Source organism: Aythya marila (genome assembly GCF_965140915.1).
Source record: "Aythya marila genome assembly, chromosome: 3".
In the NCBI taxonomy this organism is placed as follows: domain Eukaryota; kingdom Metazoa; phylum Chordata; class Aves; order Anseriformes; family Anatidae; genus Aythya; species Aythya marila.
The window spans coordinates 55,910,988-55,927,355 of NC_139044.1; the positions used below are offsets into that span (position 1 = coordinate 55,910,988).

At 38.9% G+C, this 16,368-nt stretch overlaps 1 protein-coding gene across 3 annotated transcripts in view; it reads right to left on the bottom strand.

The window, feature by feature from the left end:
- Window positions 1-3,570: 3,570 nt before the first annotated feature.
- Window positions 3,571-16,368, bottom strand: part of PHACTR2 (phosphatase and actin regulator 2) — a 133,066-nt gene continuing 120,268 nt past the window's right edge. For all 3 annotated transcript variants that reach the window (XM_082756929.1, XM_082756931.1, XM_082756930.1), the window contains exons 9-12: window positions 14,205-14,266; window positions 12,942-13,079; window positions 10,610-10,686; window positions 3,571-6,422 (exon numbers count right to left, since the gene is read on the bottom strand). In XM_082756929.1, coding sequence (XP_082613055.1) covers window positions 6,407-6,422; window positions 10,610-10,686; window positions 12,942-13,079; window positions 14,205-14,266 — 293 coding nt within the window. In that variant the 3' untranslated portion in view covers window positions 3,571-6,406. The remainder of the gene's footprint in view (window positions 6,423-10,609; window positions 10,687-12,941; window positions 13,080-14,204; window positions 14,267-16,368) is intronic.

A 16,368-nucleotide genomic window follows, 5' to 3' on the forward strand; every position in this document is an offset into this window, starting at 1 on the left:
AAGCAGCTATGGTTTGTAACATTTCCAGTTATTTACATTCACAAATATCCATACACCTGTCTAAAATGCAGTATCAGACCAGCCACTTCTTTAGAATTACCATATTCAATCACTTTAAGTCAAAGAGCTAAAATACAAGTAAATGCATTAATTTTATAATTCTCATTTAAAACACCCTCTGCATAAGCTGAAAAGTTTGGGGGTATTGATTCTCCATAGCCTCCCATCTTCTGAAAGTCATTGAACATATGGAAAGTACATTTCAAAAGGCCAGGTACATTTTTTATAGTCATCAATAACTATCCAGCGTGATGAGCAGTGGGGAATGAAGTCAGGAATTTTGTTTGCTTTATTTTACTTGTAAATGGGAGCACCTAGTGAAACTCAAGCAAATTACTTTGAGCACAGTTTGTTTCTATTATTATTCATATTAATAAAAACATTAAAGAACTGGCCCGATGCCTGTTGGTAGGTGACACTCTCCATTACATGCTGCAAAATATTAGTTCCGATGACTTCCCATGAAAAGGCAGTACGATCAAAATTTCATCTCAGGCAATTGTAGCCACAATCCTCCTCACAGTAAATTCAGCATGTAAGAACCTCCTGGCTTTACCAGAACTTCCAAAGACCCTGCTGGAGCTGAGCCACCAGCACCTGCAGTGGATGGGTCACCCAGCCCTTGGACTGGCATCACCTCTCAGAGGTGCCCTTGCAGGCTGGAGTGAGAATTGAGGGATCAAGGGTGCTCAGTACTGAGCAGTGCCCTGGGCCTGGCCATCAGCTGCAGCTCTGCCACAGAAAACGGAGGTTCTTGAAAGCTCTTTTTTTAAGGTAAGTGTGGGTCTATGAAACATGACATATTAATACTGCTTTACAGAGTAAAGCAGTTGGATGTGATGGTCTTTGTAGGTCCTTTCCAACTGAACTATTCTATTCTATTCTATTCTATTCTATTCTATTCTATTCTATTCTATTCTATTCTATTCTATTCTATTCTTTCTTCTCTTCAAGCAATTGCTCTATAAAAAAATGGAAAGGGACATAAACTTGAGCCACCTCCACACCCTTCCCACCCCAAATCATCCAGATGCCTGTTGAGACAATCCATTGACATCTTTTAGTTTTGTTTAAAATCATAACAGCTAAAATAATTGTCCAAAACACAGTATTTCTTTAATTCCAAAATTTATACAAGTTTACAAATCAATATACCACCACACAAAGTAGTGAAAGGAAGAGAAGATATGTTTAGAAACATTTTACTATAACAATGCTCAAATATGGTTAAATTTGACATAGTATTGCAAGGCTTTTTATATAAAGAATTAATGATTGAACAAGGAGATACAGAGAATACCATTAATTTCTTTGTTCCTATCCAATGCAATATTTAGCTTCTAGAAAACAATGAAATATTGGTGAAATGGCGTATCTAGTTCGTATGAGCTCTATTTCCATTAAAATCCTGAAACGAGATGGGAACACTGACAAAATGAAACAAGACCTCATTAATCATTAAAGTTAATAAATAGAAATCTGTCAAAACATTACAGTGAAATGTTTTTACTCTGTTCCTCCCTTTTTCTGTATAGATACACTTCCATATTTTTTCCAGGTGCCTGTTAAATAGAAACTTTGATGTGTTCTGGGGAATTTACTTTTCTTTTTATTTGACCCTTGAAATATTTTAGTATCAACCTAATAAAAACTTTCAGAATTGCTTTTGTTTTTGTTGTCTATCAAAAGCTAGGTCCCAGCAGTGAATATTGCACTGAGCTTTGTACAATAAAAATACAGATAGCAACAATAACAGAGTTAAATGTGAGAGCTCCTAAAGGCAGGAGGCAAGTTTATTCTGTTTTTCACCCTGAGTACATCTTTATTTTAGTTCACAGCAGCGGCACAGGTCTTAACTCCATGAGATACAAATAAAAAATTATGATGTGAAAGCAGTAAATGTCATAGTCCTGGTATACCTGGCAACTTAATGCAAATGTAGGCTTTGAGCTTGGTTTATGTTACAATGAAAACATTAGCATGCACGTGAGGAGAAGGGCTCTCATCCCTACTTTGGACACCAGCAGTGCTCAGCTGCTGGGGGTCCCTGGGGTGCGGGCTGTGGGCACCCAGGCTGCCACATCCCAGCCTGGCCTGATTAGACATGATGTTTTAATCATCTGTTCTGTTATGATACAAAAATGGGGCTCAGGCCATATTTATAACCAGGCAGAGAGCTGCCCAAAGTACCACCCTGCAGCAAGGAGCAGGCAGAGCCGTAGGCAAATGATAAATCCAGCAAATAAATGCAGCCTTGCAGACTGGCAAGTGGCTGTGAATACATTCAGTGATTTGGAAGAGACACAGCTCCTGGTCCTACATCATTTCAAACCACGGCTTGAAATGGTTTTTAGCTTAAATAATCACTGGCATTTACCTTTTTTTTTTTTTTTCCTACTTCTTGACTCTACATATTTATCACATTCCGAGGAACTTCAAATACTCTGTTTTTCATTTGAAATAATATATTTCAATTATAAGGACTAAATATAAGGACTTTCATACTACCTGAAAGCAGACAGGCATCCTAGAATCATTTCAACTGGTTTTGTGAAGAACAAATTAGGAGTCGCCTAAGTATCCATTCCCCTACACCTACAGCTGCAATGCATGATCACGCCAATAAACATGACCCAGAGGGTTGGTTCAGAAAACACAATTTCAGGCCACTCATTTTCTCTTGTGTGGGTGTAGACATCTGAGTTCATATCTGACTTTGTGGAACATAAGTATGTGCATAAGATTTCTCACAGGTTTTGGATGACATTTAAATGAACCGTCCAACCTCGTAAAAATTAACATGTTGATCTCTTTAGCCAGCTCAATGGTACTACTTGTTGCATGAGAAGTGCTGTTTTTTTCTTTGCCCTTTCTACATCTTCTGATTTTTTTCCACAAGGATTGCTCACTCAGGAGTTTCTCGGAACTTGTCCTGATTTTTCCCTGCTGACAGGCATGCAGCATCATGGAGAGTTAGTTACATTACATGTTCTTTCCAACAGGCTGTTGTAGCAACTTGAAGATGTTTAAAATCATCAATTCAGAGGACCAGAAGATACAGCAGAAGCTCTGCTTTAGGTAGATCAATAAGGTAAAGCAAACTTCATAGTGCTTCATAGTGACATACCAAAATCTTACTTTTTATTGCACGGGTAACATTTTACATCTGTTGCTGTCCTGCCAGTTGATATTTAGAATACAAAAATAATATGTACAATTCTAAGCCTGTGCATGAGTACAATACACAATGGATAGTTTATAGTTCTGATTCTGCATATATACTACATTTTTTACAAAGGTCCCAATAAAGGCAACTCTTTTTGTCCAGTTACATACATGTACATTTGCTTAAGTAATTGGCTGAACCATGGGCCAAAGAATGCATCTGATTATTTATCATGGAAGTATTAAGAAATTACATGAGAAATAAAGGATAACTCAGCATCTCCAGCCAGGCTAGTACCCTGCCTGTAGCAGTGGCTTGTAGTGAATACTTTGTTGTTGTTGTTGTTGTTTTAATAAAAAAAAAAAAGAAACCAGGAGGAGGATAGCCTAAGTGATGCCTCACCTATGTATCCTCATGCCTTATGGCAAAACACAGCTTGAGAAAGCCTGTGCCAGAAGTTGTATCCTCATCGCTGTGTCTTAGTTCTGAAATGAGAAGGTGGCATGTTTCTTGCTGTCCATGTTCCTGGTTTGGTGTGGAGGAATGTCTTCTTTAAGTGTCACTTGGTTCACTTCATCCTAGTAGCCTAACAAATGTTAGTTCACTGTTGTATGCACTGCTCCTTGCATACCCTGGCATGTCAGTGAAATAGCTACCTTTTGTCAAGCTGATATGGTCTGACCTGACCTTGGCCAAAGCGATTGGTCTGTACCCCAGCTATCTTTCTGCCTTGTGTATCTTGGCTCCTTCCAAATGTTTGAAAGTGATTAAGGCAGCACTGATGTCTACTTAATTGTTCCAACTTGTTTTCTTTGAAGTATTGTGTTTTATACTTAAAAGTCAACATAGTAGACCTTTATAGGATTTTGGACACACACTTCCAAATTTGGCAACAAAAAAAAGAAGCCTTAGGCAGGAGAATTATTTATTAAGTGCTAGTGTAAGCTTTTAAGTTTGGTCTTCAAATGCTAAAAATAAGAATAAGGATTCTACCAGAATTGCTGACAAACCTTCACTCTAATGCCCTGATCATTTCTGTATAATTTAGTGCCAAAGAATACATTTTCACTGCTTCCTTGATGTCAAAGTGGTGTTTCTATATTTATAAAATGATGGGACACGCAGAAGTTGAACTCTTTTCTGCAAATGGAATCCTAATGCCTCTCATTGATTCCATTAAAAAAGGAAGGTGCTCATCCCTCTTCTTTGCTACAAGCATGTAGATGGCTATTTTATTTGGTTATTGATATTTTTGGGTTGTACGTCATTGGATTTTTACTAAGATGGAAGCAATCCTAATAGTTATATAAATCTGTTGTGTTTTTTTTAAAGGTTTGTCAAATCATTTAAAAATAATGGGATGCCAGCTGTTGGAAAGCACTCTCCTGTTACTTCAAGTGCTCTTTACTAAAATAATCCACCACATTTATGCAAACCTGATCTTGCTGTAAATATCAGGAAAGAGGGAGATTTAATTAAAGCAACTAAATTGCCTTCCTGCCTTTAGGCTGACATCTAAAACAACAAAACCGTCAATTCTATAACGTAAAAACATTCCACAAGAATCTACTGCAGGTTCTGAGGTAAGAATCACATCTACACAGACCTTTTATTGCCTGAAAAAGAAATACTTACACTTCATAATTAAAAAACTAAACAGGGCACATAAAAGACAAAAATAAATTGTAATATGTACACACATTAGAAAGGATAAATAGCATATATACTGTAATACTGCATTAAATGTATGCATATGTGAATTCCAGGAACCCTCCCCCCCCAGATGTTGTGTACATTAATTCAAAGGATAAATAAGTGCTAATATATGACAGAGAATTCCTTAGTGTAAACAATGCCACAGGCTTTTTAATAGGCTTTTGTGCCAACTTACAAAAAGCATGTATTGCCTTTCACACTCCATACCACTTAATTTGAATAGCACTGTCTTCACATACACAATTTCAAGATAGTATAAAAAATTATGGGTCTAGGAAGCATTCTTCACACTGAGCAACAACAGGCTGCAGATGCTCTAAGGATTTTCGGTTAGCTTTCGCGAGACCGCGGGCTGAAGACACAGATTCCCCCACGAGTCCTTCCTAAAAGCAGTGCAAAGGTTCTTACATGTAAAACATCACATCAGCAACCACTGCTCAAACCTGCCAGTAAGGACTTCTGTGCCCCGTTCCAATTCTAAGTTCAGACTCACGCTAGCGTGATGTTGAAGCTGCCACTACTGCCTGCCATAGGTGCAGAAGATAGCGATCCCTCTGGTTTGAATGACAAATGACAGGTGGAAAGGAGTGTTTCTAAACACGAATCGCTTCATTGCATTCATAGTGTCGCGTGTCCTTTGTCCTTCGAATCCTGTTTACGTATTTCCGAGGATCCAGAGCACATCAACATTAAAAAATGAAAAATATATGACTTGTTCTGTATGAACATTCAATGTATTTTCTTGAAGCATGCTCATCAGGATTTTAAAAAAGACATCTGAGTTATAATAGGACTAATTTCTGGCAACTGTATTTACTGGCACCAGAGAAAATTACAGTTCTTCACTAAAGTACTGATGACATGAGGACTTGTGGCTTTCTGTCTTTCTCAGACAGGCTGTGGCCACTAAAAACTACATGCACAGCTGCTCATACTCTCCTTTTTCTTTTTGTTTTTTCTTTTAAATGATTCCTCCCACTGGCCAAGTGCATCCCTATGCAGTGCCACCCACCCCGCTGCACTCTGCTGACTGACAAGGGAAGTCTCTCCCCCAGCTCTCCCAGTCCTTTTCACACTCCCCCGTGAGTTACCCTCAGTCATAATGCCACAAGCTCTGATGAGTTCTTGGCCGCAGGCTCTCAAGCGATTGTCTTCTGCTCTTCCTGACTTGTCAAGCTCCGAGGAAAAAGGCCATCAACGTCTCTCTGTGGGGTGGCCACAGGACTACGCTCTGTCTTAGCATCAAGATGTATCTTTGTTAAAACAAACACTTCATATGGGTTCTGCTCCTAGTCAAATCATTTGTTCATTGATAAAGACAAGGGCCATATCCTTCATTAACCTCAGGGCAAGCTGCAAGACATGCTCACACTCAGTCAAGTTCCAGTGCAATCTCGGGTCTTCAGGACGCAATGATTTCCCCAAAGAAAATTGTTACATGAAACATGGGATGTGGTCGAACAATTATGGACGATGAAACCTGAAATGATAAACCAATCAGAATTATATTGCTGCAGCCGACACAGGGCTATCGTGAGGCTCAGGAACCAGAGTATGTCTGTCCATATCATACTTGAGGCCGCACCTCAAGTACTTCAGTTTTGGGCCCGTCACTACAAGAAGGATATCGAGGACTTGGAGTGTGTCCAGAGAAGGACAACAAAACTGGTGAGGGTTCTGGACCACAAGTCCTGTGAGGAGCGGCTGAGGGAACTGGGGGTGTTTAGTCTGGAGAAGAGGAGGCTCAGGGGAGAGCTGACTACACTCTACAACTTCCTGAAGGGAGATTGTGATGAGGAGGGGGTCAGCCTCTTCTCTCAGATAACTAATGATAGGACTAGAGGGAATGGCCACAAGTTGTGCCAGGGAAGGTTTAGTTTGGATATCAGGAAAAGCTTTTTCTCTCAGAGTGGTCAGAATCACACAGAATCACAGAATTTCTAGGTTGGAAGAGACCTCAAGATCATCGAGTCCAACCTCTGACCTAACGCTAACAGTCCCCACTAAACCATATCCCTAAGCTCTACATCTAAACGTCTTTTGAAGACTTCCAGGGATGGTGACTCCACCACTTCCCTGGGCAGCCTGTTCCAATGCCTCACAACCCTTTCAGTGAAGAAGTTCTTCCTAACATCTAACCTAAAACTCCCCTGGCTCAACTTAAGCCCATTCCCCCTCGTCCTGTCACCAGGCACGTGGGAGAACAGACCAACCCCCACCTCGCTACAGCCTCCCTGCCCAGGGAGGTGGTGGGGTCACCATCCCTCGTGGTGTTCAAAAAGCACCTGGATGAGGTGCTTCAAGATATGATTTAGTAGCTACAAGATATGATTTAGTAGCTTAGTGGGTAGTATTGGTGATAGGAAGACAGTTGGACTAGATGATCTTGTAGGTCCTTTCCAACTTTGTGTTTCTGTGATTCACCTGTTACCATGGTCCCAAGCACAGCTTTGCTTGCGTTAACCACCACTCTTCCAGACGCTGCCTCGGCATGGCAGGGTGAGCGCAGGCCAAGGGGCAGACTGGACATTGGAGGACACCACGACAACTTGCCTGGTGGTGGTGGGGAAGAGGTTAGCCCCAGGAATTCAAGCCATGCCAAACCTGCTGGCCTTAGGGCTGGAGAAGAGCTTCCAGTCCGCTTTGTCTACCAGCACAGCCTGAGTCACATTGCACGTACTATTTGGAGATACTGTCAGTAAATCAGAAAAGCCTTGCTGAGCCATAAAACTTAACTTTTAGTATTTCAATCCTTCTGCCAAATAAGGCTAACAAAATATTTTATTTATTTATTTATTTATTTATTTATTTATTTATTTTAAGGAAGAAACAGATTTTATAGCACTGCAAATGCCTTCTTCCTATTTTTGCCAGCTGTGGCAGATAAAGACCCAAACATACCTTGCTGTTTTTTTTAAGAGTTTTAGGTAAGGTACATCAGTCCAGATTATCTGTATGAAGGACAGAGAGACGTGGGTTGCACAAAGGGTGTCACCAATCTTTTCTAGAATAAGTTGGGAGCCTACTTGAAAGGCTTTATGAAAATTTTTAACACATTTTCTCCTAATAGATCCAGAAAAAAGAAAACAAGCCCCACATGATCTCAGCGATGTGGTACAGCACAATACAGAGATGCAGTTTCCAAATACAGGAGATGCACACAAAAGCTGACATTCACAAGGATGCAGCTCATCTGCTACATGAGGGTACAGTGCATTGCAAAAAAGACTCAGGATTTTTGTATTTGTGTAGAACAACAATATATTGGACTATATATAGTATTTCCATTAGAAGCATTTTATAAGCATCTGCTAATGTCCTCTTCCCAAACTTTTGTTTATTCCTGTATTTTTAGAAACTCAGTTTCTTGGATTGTGTTACAAAATAACAGAAGGAATCAATCTAAATTACTAGTAGAAAAACCATTCCACTGACAGTCATTACAGTAAATCATGAAAAACAAAAAACAGTGGCTTTTCTTTCCCAAGTTTAACATCAAATTTGAACAATTCAAAGATACTGTGAATAGTGACTATAATAATAGAGCTTCTTATACCGATTAATTAATTGTATGTTGTAAGACATTTTTGTTTAGTAAGAAGCTTTATTTTTGTCTCATTCTATCACAGAACTTCACAAATAAACATTTGTTAACCTGCTGCACATGCAAGGTTGCATTATCTCAGTCATCATCCTTCAAAACATTTTTTTTTTTTTAAAAAAAAAGACTGACTTCTTCTCTGGCTGGAGACTTTTGTCTACAGTTTTCATAAACAAATCACTTTATTGTTGCATCAATCCAAATATAATTGTGAACTAAATAATTTTTAATGAGAGGTCCAGGAGGAAACTGAAGCTCTATATGTTCAAAACTGCAACTGACTTAAAACATCTGCACTAATTTAACTACCTTAATGGGCTTTTCCTAGTGTGACTCTATTTAGAGTTTTGTACAGTGGCTCCACAACACATCCAGTGAAAATAAAGGGTAGGGAGGGAGCAAGGAGAATCTGATCTCCCTCAGGTTGAAATTCCTCCAGGACCCTACAGATTCATTGGCTGTATTTATCACAATCTGGCCATGCCTATTTTTGACTCTATTTTTCAAGGCCCTCCTCAAAAAAAGTTTTCACTTAAAAAAATCCCTGAGATTTTTGGTTCAGCTTTCAAGAATACAACTGTAACCAGTCTCAACTGTTTTCAATTCTAGTGAAAAAGTATCTGATTCTTTTTGTGTGACTCATGCATATCCACACTTATTCTCCTATACTGCAGTGCAACTCAGAAAATCAAACAACTTCAGCAAGAGGTTGCACTTCATCTTTCTCAGCACACAGAAAGATTTCTATTCCTGCTCATTTTCCTTTTTTCACTTGTGAAGTCTATTTTTTTTTAACTACTACTGCTATCGTTCTGAAGAAGATACACTTCCTACTACCTGAAAAGATAATGACCCCCAGAAGCCAAATGAGAATATAGAAATCCATATCTGAAAAGGACATTTTCTAATTGTCAGAATGTGACACTTCATTAAAACCCTGCCTCTTTTTTCATCTCCTGGCTTAGTTTTGCTCTCTGTGAAAGTGGTTTATTTTTTGAAAATTATTTTTTTCATATTATATCTACATGGAAGTGTGTATATATTATTACTTAAAAAAACATTTTTTTTGGTGAAAAAAGATCAGTAAAGTTGTGAAACCAAGCTCTAAATTAGGAAATGCCAGAAATCACCAAACACCCATTTCTCGTTGTGAATTTTAATTTTGATATTCTCTTTAATTACAGGATTCACACTCACCTCCTAGGATTTTAAATTTGACTGAAATAGTGAGACCTAGTCTAGGCCAGCTGTATCTGCTAACTCTTTGTGAAAGTGAAGATAGTAATACTATGTTTGCAATGTTGGTTGATCCTAACAGCAAGTTCTGCTTGCTGGTGTCAGTTTTCAACCTTTATAATTTCAAAAGATATGAACAGATGCCATGGAGACAGCAGGAAGCACCTCTCTCCTCCCAGGAATAACTCTGCCAGTTTTGAAGTCCTACTAAAAACTATGGACACTTAAGAGCTCTTTAAACAATAATGCTTCAAACAACATCTTGGTGTTATCTAAGACATAGAATGAAACAAGTCCTGATTAAAATATTACAAGCAACAAACAAAGAAAATTAGAGTCTGCCTTGTTTCACAGAAACTGCTGTCAGGAGTCTACATGACTCATAGGAAGCTCCCCATAATATTTTAGACTTCTCTGAAGTTCAACGCATCATCTAGTTTTCACTTACCAAACATATCTGCAAAAATGCATACTTCCATCACCAAGGCAGTACTTCTGGAAGACCCTTTTTTGTGCTTGAGTATTGATAAATTCATCTGGGAGAAAAGCTGAGTCCTTTCAATCTATTATTGTGTAGGTTTCCCAATCTTTCTCCATTTAGCAACTAATCCACTGCTGTTACCTTCACTGCCCTATCAACTTCAGGGACTGCATCAGCAATACTGAGCATCCCACCAGAATCAGCGGTGGAATTCAGCTGGAAAATTCAAGGAGACTCATGGCAGGAATGTGTTGATGGAACTAGTTATGAGACAACTGCAGAGGACCTGTAGAAAGGCAGATGGCAGCTGTCATCTCTCCGACTTACGCAAAAAGATGGATTCACCCACCTGGTAAATTGCCGACTTTCCTCATGTACTTCCATTTCTGTGCTTTTAAATTCATTCAGTTCTTTCCTTATTGCTGCCTGTTAAACAATAAATATATATTCAACCATAAGAAACATGAATTGTAAGGAAAGTACAGAGTCTGAGAGGAAGCTAGCCCTACTCTGGTAGCTCTCACACCTTTCTGATCATAAACATGAATGACTTCTTTCCACTTACAATTATTTGTAGCAGTACCTTACAAAGAAAACCAAAGCATCAAACAACGACAAAGAAAGACAAAATCTACTGCAGTGGGCAAGCCAACCTCTCACTGCAATATCTCACTTGGCACAGATGAAAAAAAGGAGAAGGGACTCTGTTACCTTAACAGTCACCTGTTGAGTATGCACCTGCAAGGGGACTGAATCTCCATGCAAAGCTCCAGAGGAGCCAATGAGTCACAGTTCCTGCATGACAATTGTACAAACAGCAGGATCCTTGTATCTCCCACTTGGAGACAGGACTTCAGGGATGCAAGATGAATAGCACTTTTTAAGTGGGAATTGGCCACTTGGCTTGATTAATTTTATGAAAAATTGCATGAAATATTTGAACATTTCAGGCTTGTGTTTTCAGTTGGCAAATACTAAAGAACAGCAGAAATTTAGTGCGCTTTACAAATGCCAGTTCTTGTTGCTTACATTAGAAGAATAATAAGCAATTTACTTCATTAGGTAATACATATAATTTCTGAAAAATTCTAATGTATATTAGGAAGGTCTTTGTTTCTATTACAAATGATTTCCTACCTTCACTGCTAAATGAAATGCAGTTTATTTTTGCTCCCTCTTTTCTTTCCCCATTTTAAATAAAAACAGTATCATTTCATTAATCCCTAAAGAAATCTCATCTGGCATGCAAGCCTTTCAATGCAGAACAGACACAGAGTATGATAAAATTACAGCATCACCAGACTGGGGTCTCATAAATGAGAAATTTCATTTTAAGCAGGGTATGGTTCTGTTTAGCCACAGCAGCATGCTTACACGAGGCTGCTGCAATAACTAGGAAAGAGAGTGTCATTTCTGAGCACCAAATCAGCAGCAAAACCACCAGAGCTCCAGTTCCATAATATTGTAACAGTACTATCTTCTGCTCCCTCCCACTGGAATTAGAAAAATGAATTCCTTGGGAGAAAAGGGCAAAGGAGTTTCCAGGCAACCCAGGGTCTTTGCCTTTCTGCTGAGGCCAATGAGCACAGGGATCAGAAGCAGCCATGGACATCTGTTCCTTACAAAATGAACTGAGATTAAAACCCGTCACCCTAGAGTAGACAGGAAACTCCCCTCCTTGTTCTAGTGAAGCTACCCAGGTTTTCTGGGAAGGTGGACCTCAGTGAAAGTGGAGGTGCTGGGTGCTCTAACCTCCCACAGAGTATATAAGGACTAGAGAGAGCTCAGTACCTCCCAGAACCAACATCTTGAAACATCTTTACATACATTTTTAATGTCTCCACCTTGACTTGCTATGAGATTCTCCCTTGAATATCAGATGAGCTGTCATTAATGCTAAAATACAAGCTGAAATGAAATCAGTGCCTCACAGTCCTCATCTAAAAGACAAGGGATTCTTGCACACATAACTTCTCATACCAAGCACATGTCATAGGATTTCCATAAAAGTTGTTTCAAATCCAGTACTAAAAGGGTCAGAACTTTTTGAAATGTAAATCTAACATATAAAACTTTCCTTTTATGAAGTGGTGTAGGAGGAAAATGGATAAATATTTTATGGCAATCTTTGACTGATTTATCCTTTAAAAGGGGAATCATAACATAATTTGTCCCATTCCTTGTAGTTAGGCAGAGGAACTATTAATTGCAGTATGTTTGGAGCAAACTTTCCAAGGACTGCTGCCTACGTAGAATTATCTAAGTTTGATAGTTATGGCCAAGAATGCTTAGAAAGAAGGAACAGCTTCTACCTTTTACACTTGAATGGATGGCAAAAACAACTCTTGGTGATATTGATGCAGGCTTCTGCATGCAGAAACTTTGCCTGAACTCCAATGATCATGGCTATCTTTGCCAACAGCATGTACTTGGCTTAGCAAGGCGTTAAAAGTGCAAGAAATTCTGGCCTGCTCTGTTGTAAAAATGCTGGCAAACACACCCTTAACGGGCACCTGAGTGAGTTTTCTTAGCTGTAAGCAGTAAATGCACAGCACCATGTCAATTTTGCTGCCTCCAGCAGATGCCACACATGATGTTTGCACCAAGAAATCGCAGATCAGAGGAACGAACCAAAAATGAAAGATGTAAGAATTTAATTATAATCTAAATCTGCCCCTTGCCTTGTCTGCGGGAGTTAACCTGGCCCAAGGCTTGTCTGCACGACGATCATAATCCGGAGAATCTGTGACCTCCACGTACTCATTAAATCGCAGGATTCGCCTTGCTTGAAGTTCGGCCACTGTAGGCCTCAGGCTGAGCTGTAAGCGGGAGACAGAAAATAGTACACTTAATAAGACATAATAAAATAAAAGCTGAGGGTATGATGTAATCTCTAGAGAACTTTAATGATGTTTCTAAATAGGGTCACTTTCAGGTGTCTAAAAAAAGGCACCACCCTGGGAGCACTGCATGGGAATGGGGGAGCAGCATAACCTAATTTCTTCGATTATAAAAATAGTCTTTGTCAGACAGGTCACAGAGAATCTTGACAGTTATCCCTGGAATATTAATTGTGACTTTGCAACTGGCACTCTGTTTACCCCACTAGATGATAGGTCTGCATTAACGATTACACTCTCTGTTATGTTCAACTATAATACAGAAAATAAGCCTGATATGGAGGGACCTGCCCAACTAAAAAATAAAATAAAACAACATCTGGTGGTCAGGCGTTCTGTCTTAGTCATTACGATGCCCAGCCACAGGGTTCCAGTCACCTCAAACAACATTCATTTTAATCAGCTAAAGACAATCACATTAAGGAAAAAAAATACTGTAACTATTTTTGCAGAGAAGGACAGACAAAGGAGACATATAAAAATCTTTCCCATCCTCTCCCACAATGACACCCCCAAGCTAGAATAGCACATCACTGTTTTGTTTTGTTTATTTATTTATTATTTTTATTTTGCAGGGACAATGAGCACAATCCCATCTGGAGTAGGCAAGCCCGCTGATGTGGCCAGGAGAAGGGTGAAGGAACGGGCACACACTGCTTTGCTGCCCTCTCTGCTGCCCAAGGGAAGAGTGGATCTATAGGTGTGGCTGCCCTTGAACATATGTGACAGTGGTGGTCATGCTCAGAGGAAACGCCCAGATCATTTCTTCCCCCTGCTTACATGGACAAATATTAAGCATAGGCAGACTGTATGCTTTTTTTTTTTTTTTTGAGGTAGAGGAAACTGGAAGGAATGGGGTTTCTCCCTAGAAGGATTTGGCTGGTACTGCCTTTTAAACGGATTTCTAATACGAGGACATGACTAACGCGTATTTGCATTAATGTATATACACTGGATTTTTGAATCTTACAAAAAAATAATCCTATGCGCACCAATACACAATACAAAACAAAACAAACAAACAAACAAAAAACACATCATCACCTTTCTACTGAGTCTACGTTTTATTTCTCTTTTGGCTTCCTGTTCCTCTTCTTCATTCTTCTCTGTTTTTGGAAGAGATAAAAAGCAGTGAATATTTAAGTATTATAACTTCACATACTTAATTCTCTTGGTTTAAAGCTTCAGGACTTCAAATCTTGGCTCATGCTTGCTCATATTTTGGGGTGATTCTACATGTATTCTCTACTTTTTGATTTTGTGTGCTCTCATTTCTTTTCCCTATCCTCGTTTCCCCCCAGTTCTGTAGATACCTCGAGTCACCAGGATGAGTCAGGAACGTAGCAATGAGAAGGCTTCTGTGTAACAGTACGAGAGAGGTACTCTGAAAGAGCTGTCTAATGTTTCAATTACTCATCCTAGTATTAAAATCACTATTGCTTTTACTTCCAACATGCCATCTCTTGACTAAGAGTCTAATTATCCATAAGGGTCAGAGAAAAAACTTTGCTCTGAGTATCTGAATCAGCCAAGTGTCCTCTACTGCTACAGAATGGAATGAAGCAATGACAATTCTTTTTAATGCCAGCTGTTAGTGCAAATTACTTTTGTCACTTTAACATTTTTTCTGACTTTATAACGAATGTATATGATTCATTACTCGGATATTCTTGGTTAAGGTCCACTAGCTAAACCAAATGCAATGTGTAACTTCTGTGCCCTGAATGGGTACAACACAAAATTGCACATGCATTTTCTCAATGTACTTGGGAACAAAACTGAAATGTGCTATTAATAAATTTCTGAGCAAACCAAAATTGATTTCTTGAGTGCCACTGACAAGAACACTTAAAAGGGCACATTCATAAGGACTCAGCATTTTTTTAATTTGATGTGTGTTCTGAAGAATATTATCTAATTTATTGATCCACCTCATAGTTACATGCAAGCTTAACTTCAATGTGGCTGAAATATACCACCTAGAAATATTTTTAGAATTCAGATCCTGTTTTATTCAAGGTTGGTGGTTATGGATTCCAAGCTGTAGTTCAAGGCTAACTATAAAGCTCATTTGTCTATTGTGGATGCAGCCAACCTGCATAGGCGAAAAGGCACTTTTAAATTCCAGTGTTGTTCAACACTCTGTCTGCTATGGCCAGCCTGCAGTGTTACTACAGGCAACCTAGCTGCAAAAAGGTTCCATGTTATGGCTGGTACACTGGACATGTGTTAGGTGACACGTCACCTAACAGCACTTGCACATTTCATTGCTCTCATGTAAGAATAATACAGTGGCAAGAAGGACAAGTGACTTTTTTTTTAAAAAAAAAAAAAAGACAGTAACAAGAACCAGCCCAAGAACTGTTCTGGGAGAAGACCCCAACACCAACCCCAGATTTCTATTAGCAAGATGCAATTGCAAGGGCTTGCAGTGAGAATTAGGTTGGATCTATTGTTGATGGTGCTTTTATTGATACTGAAATGTGAACATAATTCATGGTCTATTAATAGCTTTTCTCTTAAATCATGAAGAAATGGATCTGTAAGGATCTGTAACTGAGTAAACTGAAAAAATTGAGAGTTAAAGATAAATTTACTTAAACTTTATTATTATTATTACTGACATACCTAGTAATAAATAAATTGTGTGTATTTAAGGATTTGACTTTAGATAAGAACTCTTTTCATGACATCTTCACCTAACAAAATCAAAAGCTCTCTAGCTTTTTTAGGACAGGTAAGTCATCTGTAGGGTTTCGTTTAAGCAACTCAATGCACAGTACTTAAGCACAAATTATTAATCTGGGGTTCCATTTATCTGGAATTTGTTTGACATACACATTTTTGCCCCTTCAGGAACTGAGTCACTTCAGTATTACCTCATAGAAATTCTCCAGTAGCAAAAAAGATGCAACTGGATAATGCATATCAGTGGATATACACACACAGTTACATATTCAAATTGACTTACTTCTAGAAAGAAAACTCAAGAGCTGAAGTAAAGGGACTGAAATCTGGTGGCTGCTGTTTATATTCTGAACATGCTGTTAGGCCAAAGGCCGCTAGTTCCTGGCACTGACCACTCTCCCTTGTACCTAAAGCACTTATTGCATCTCTCCAGACTGCTGAGCACAACAGAAACACTGCCCTGACACAAATTCTTACTAAGAATAACACCTATAATGCATTTTTTTTGTCTTGTAAAGTT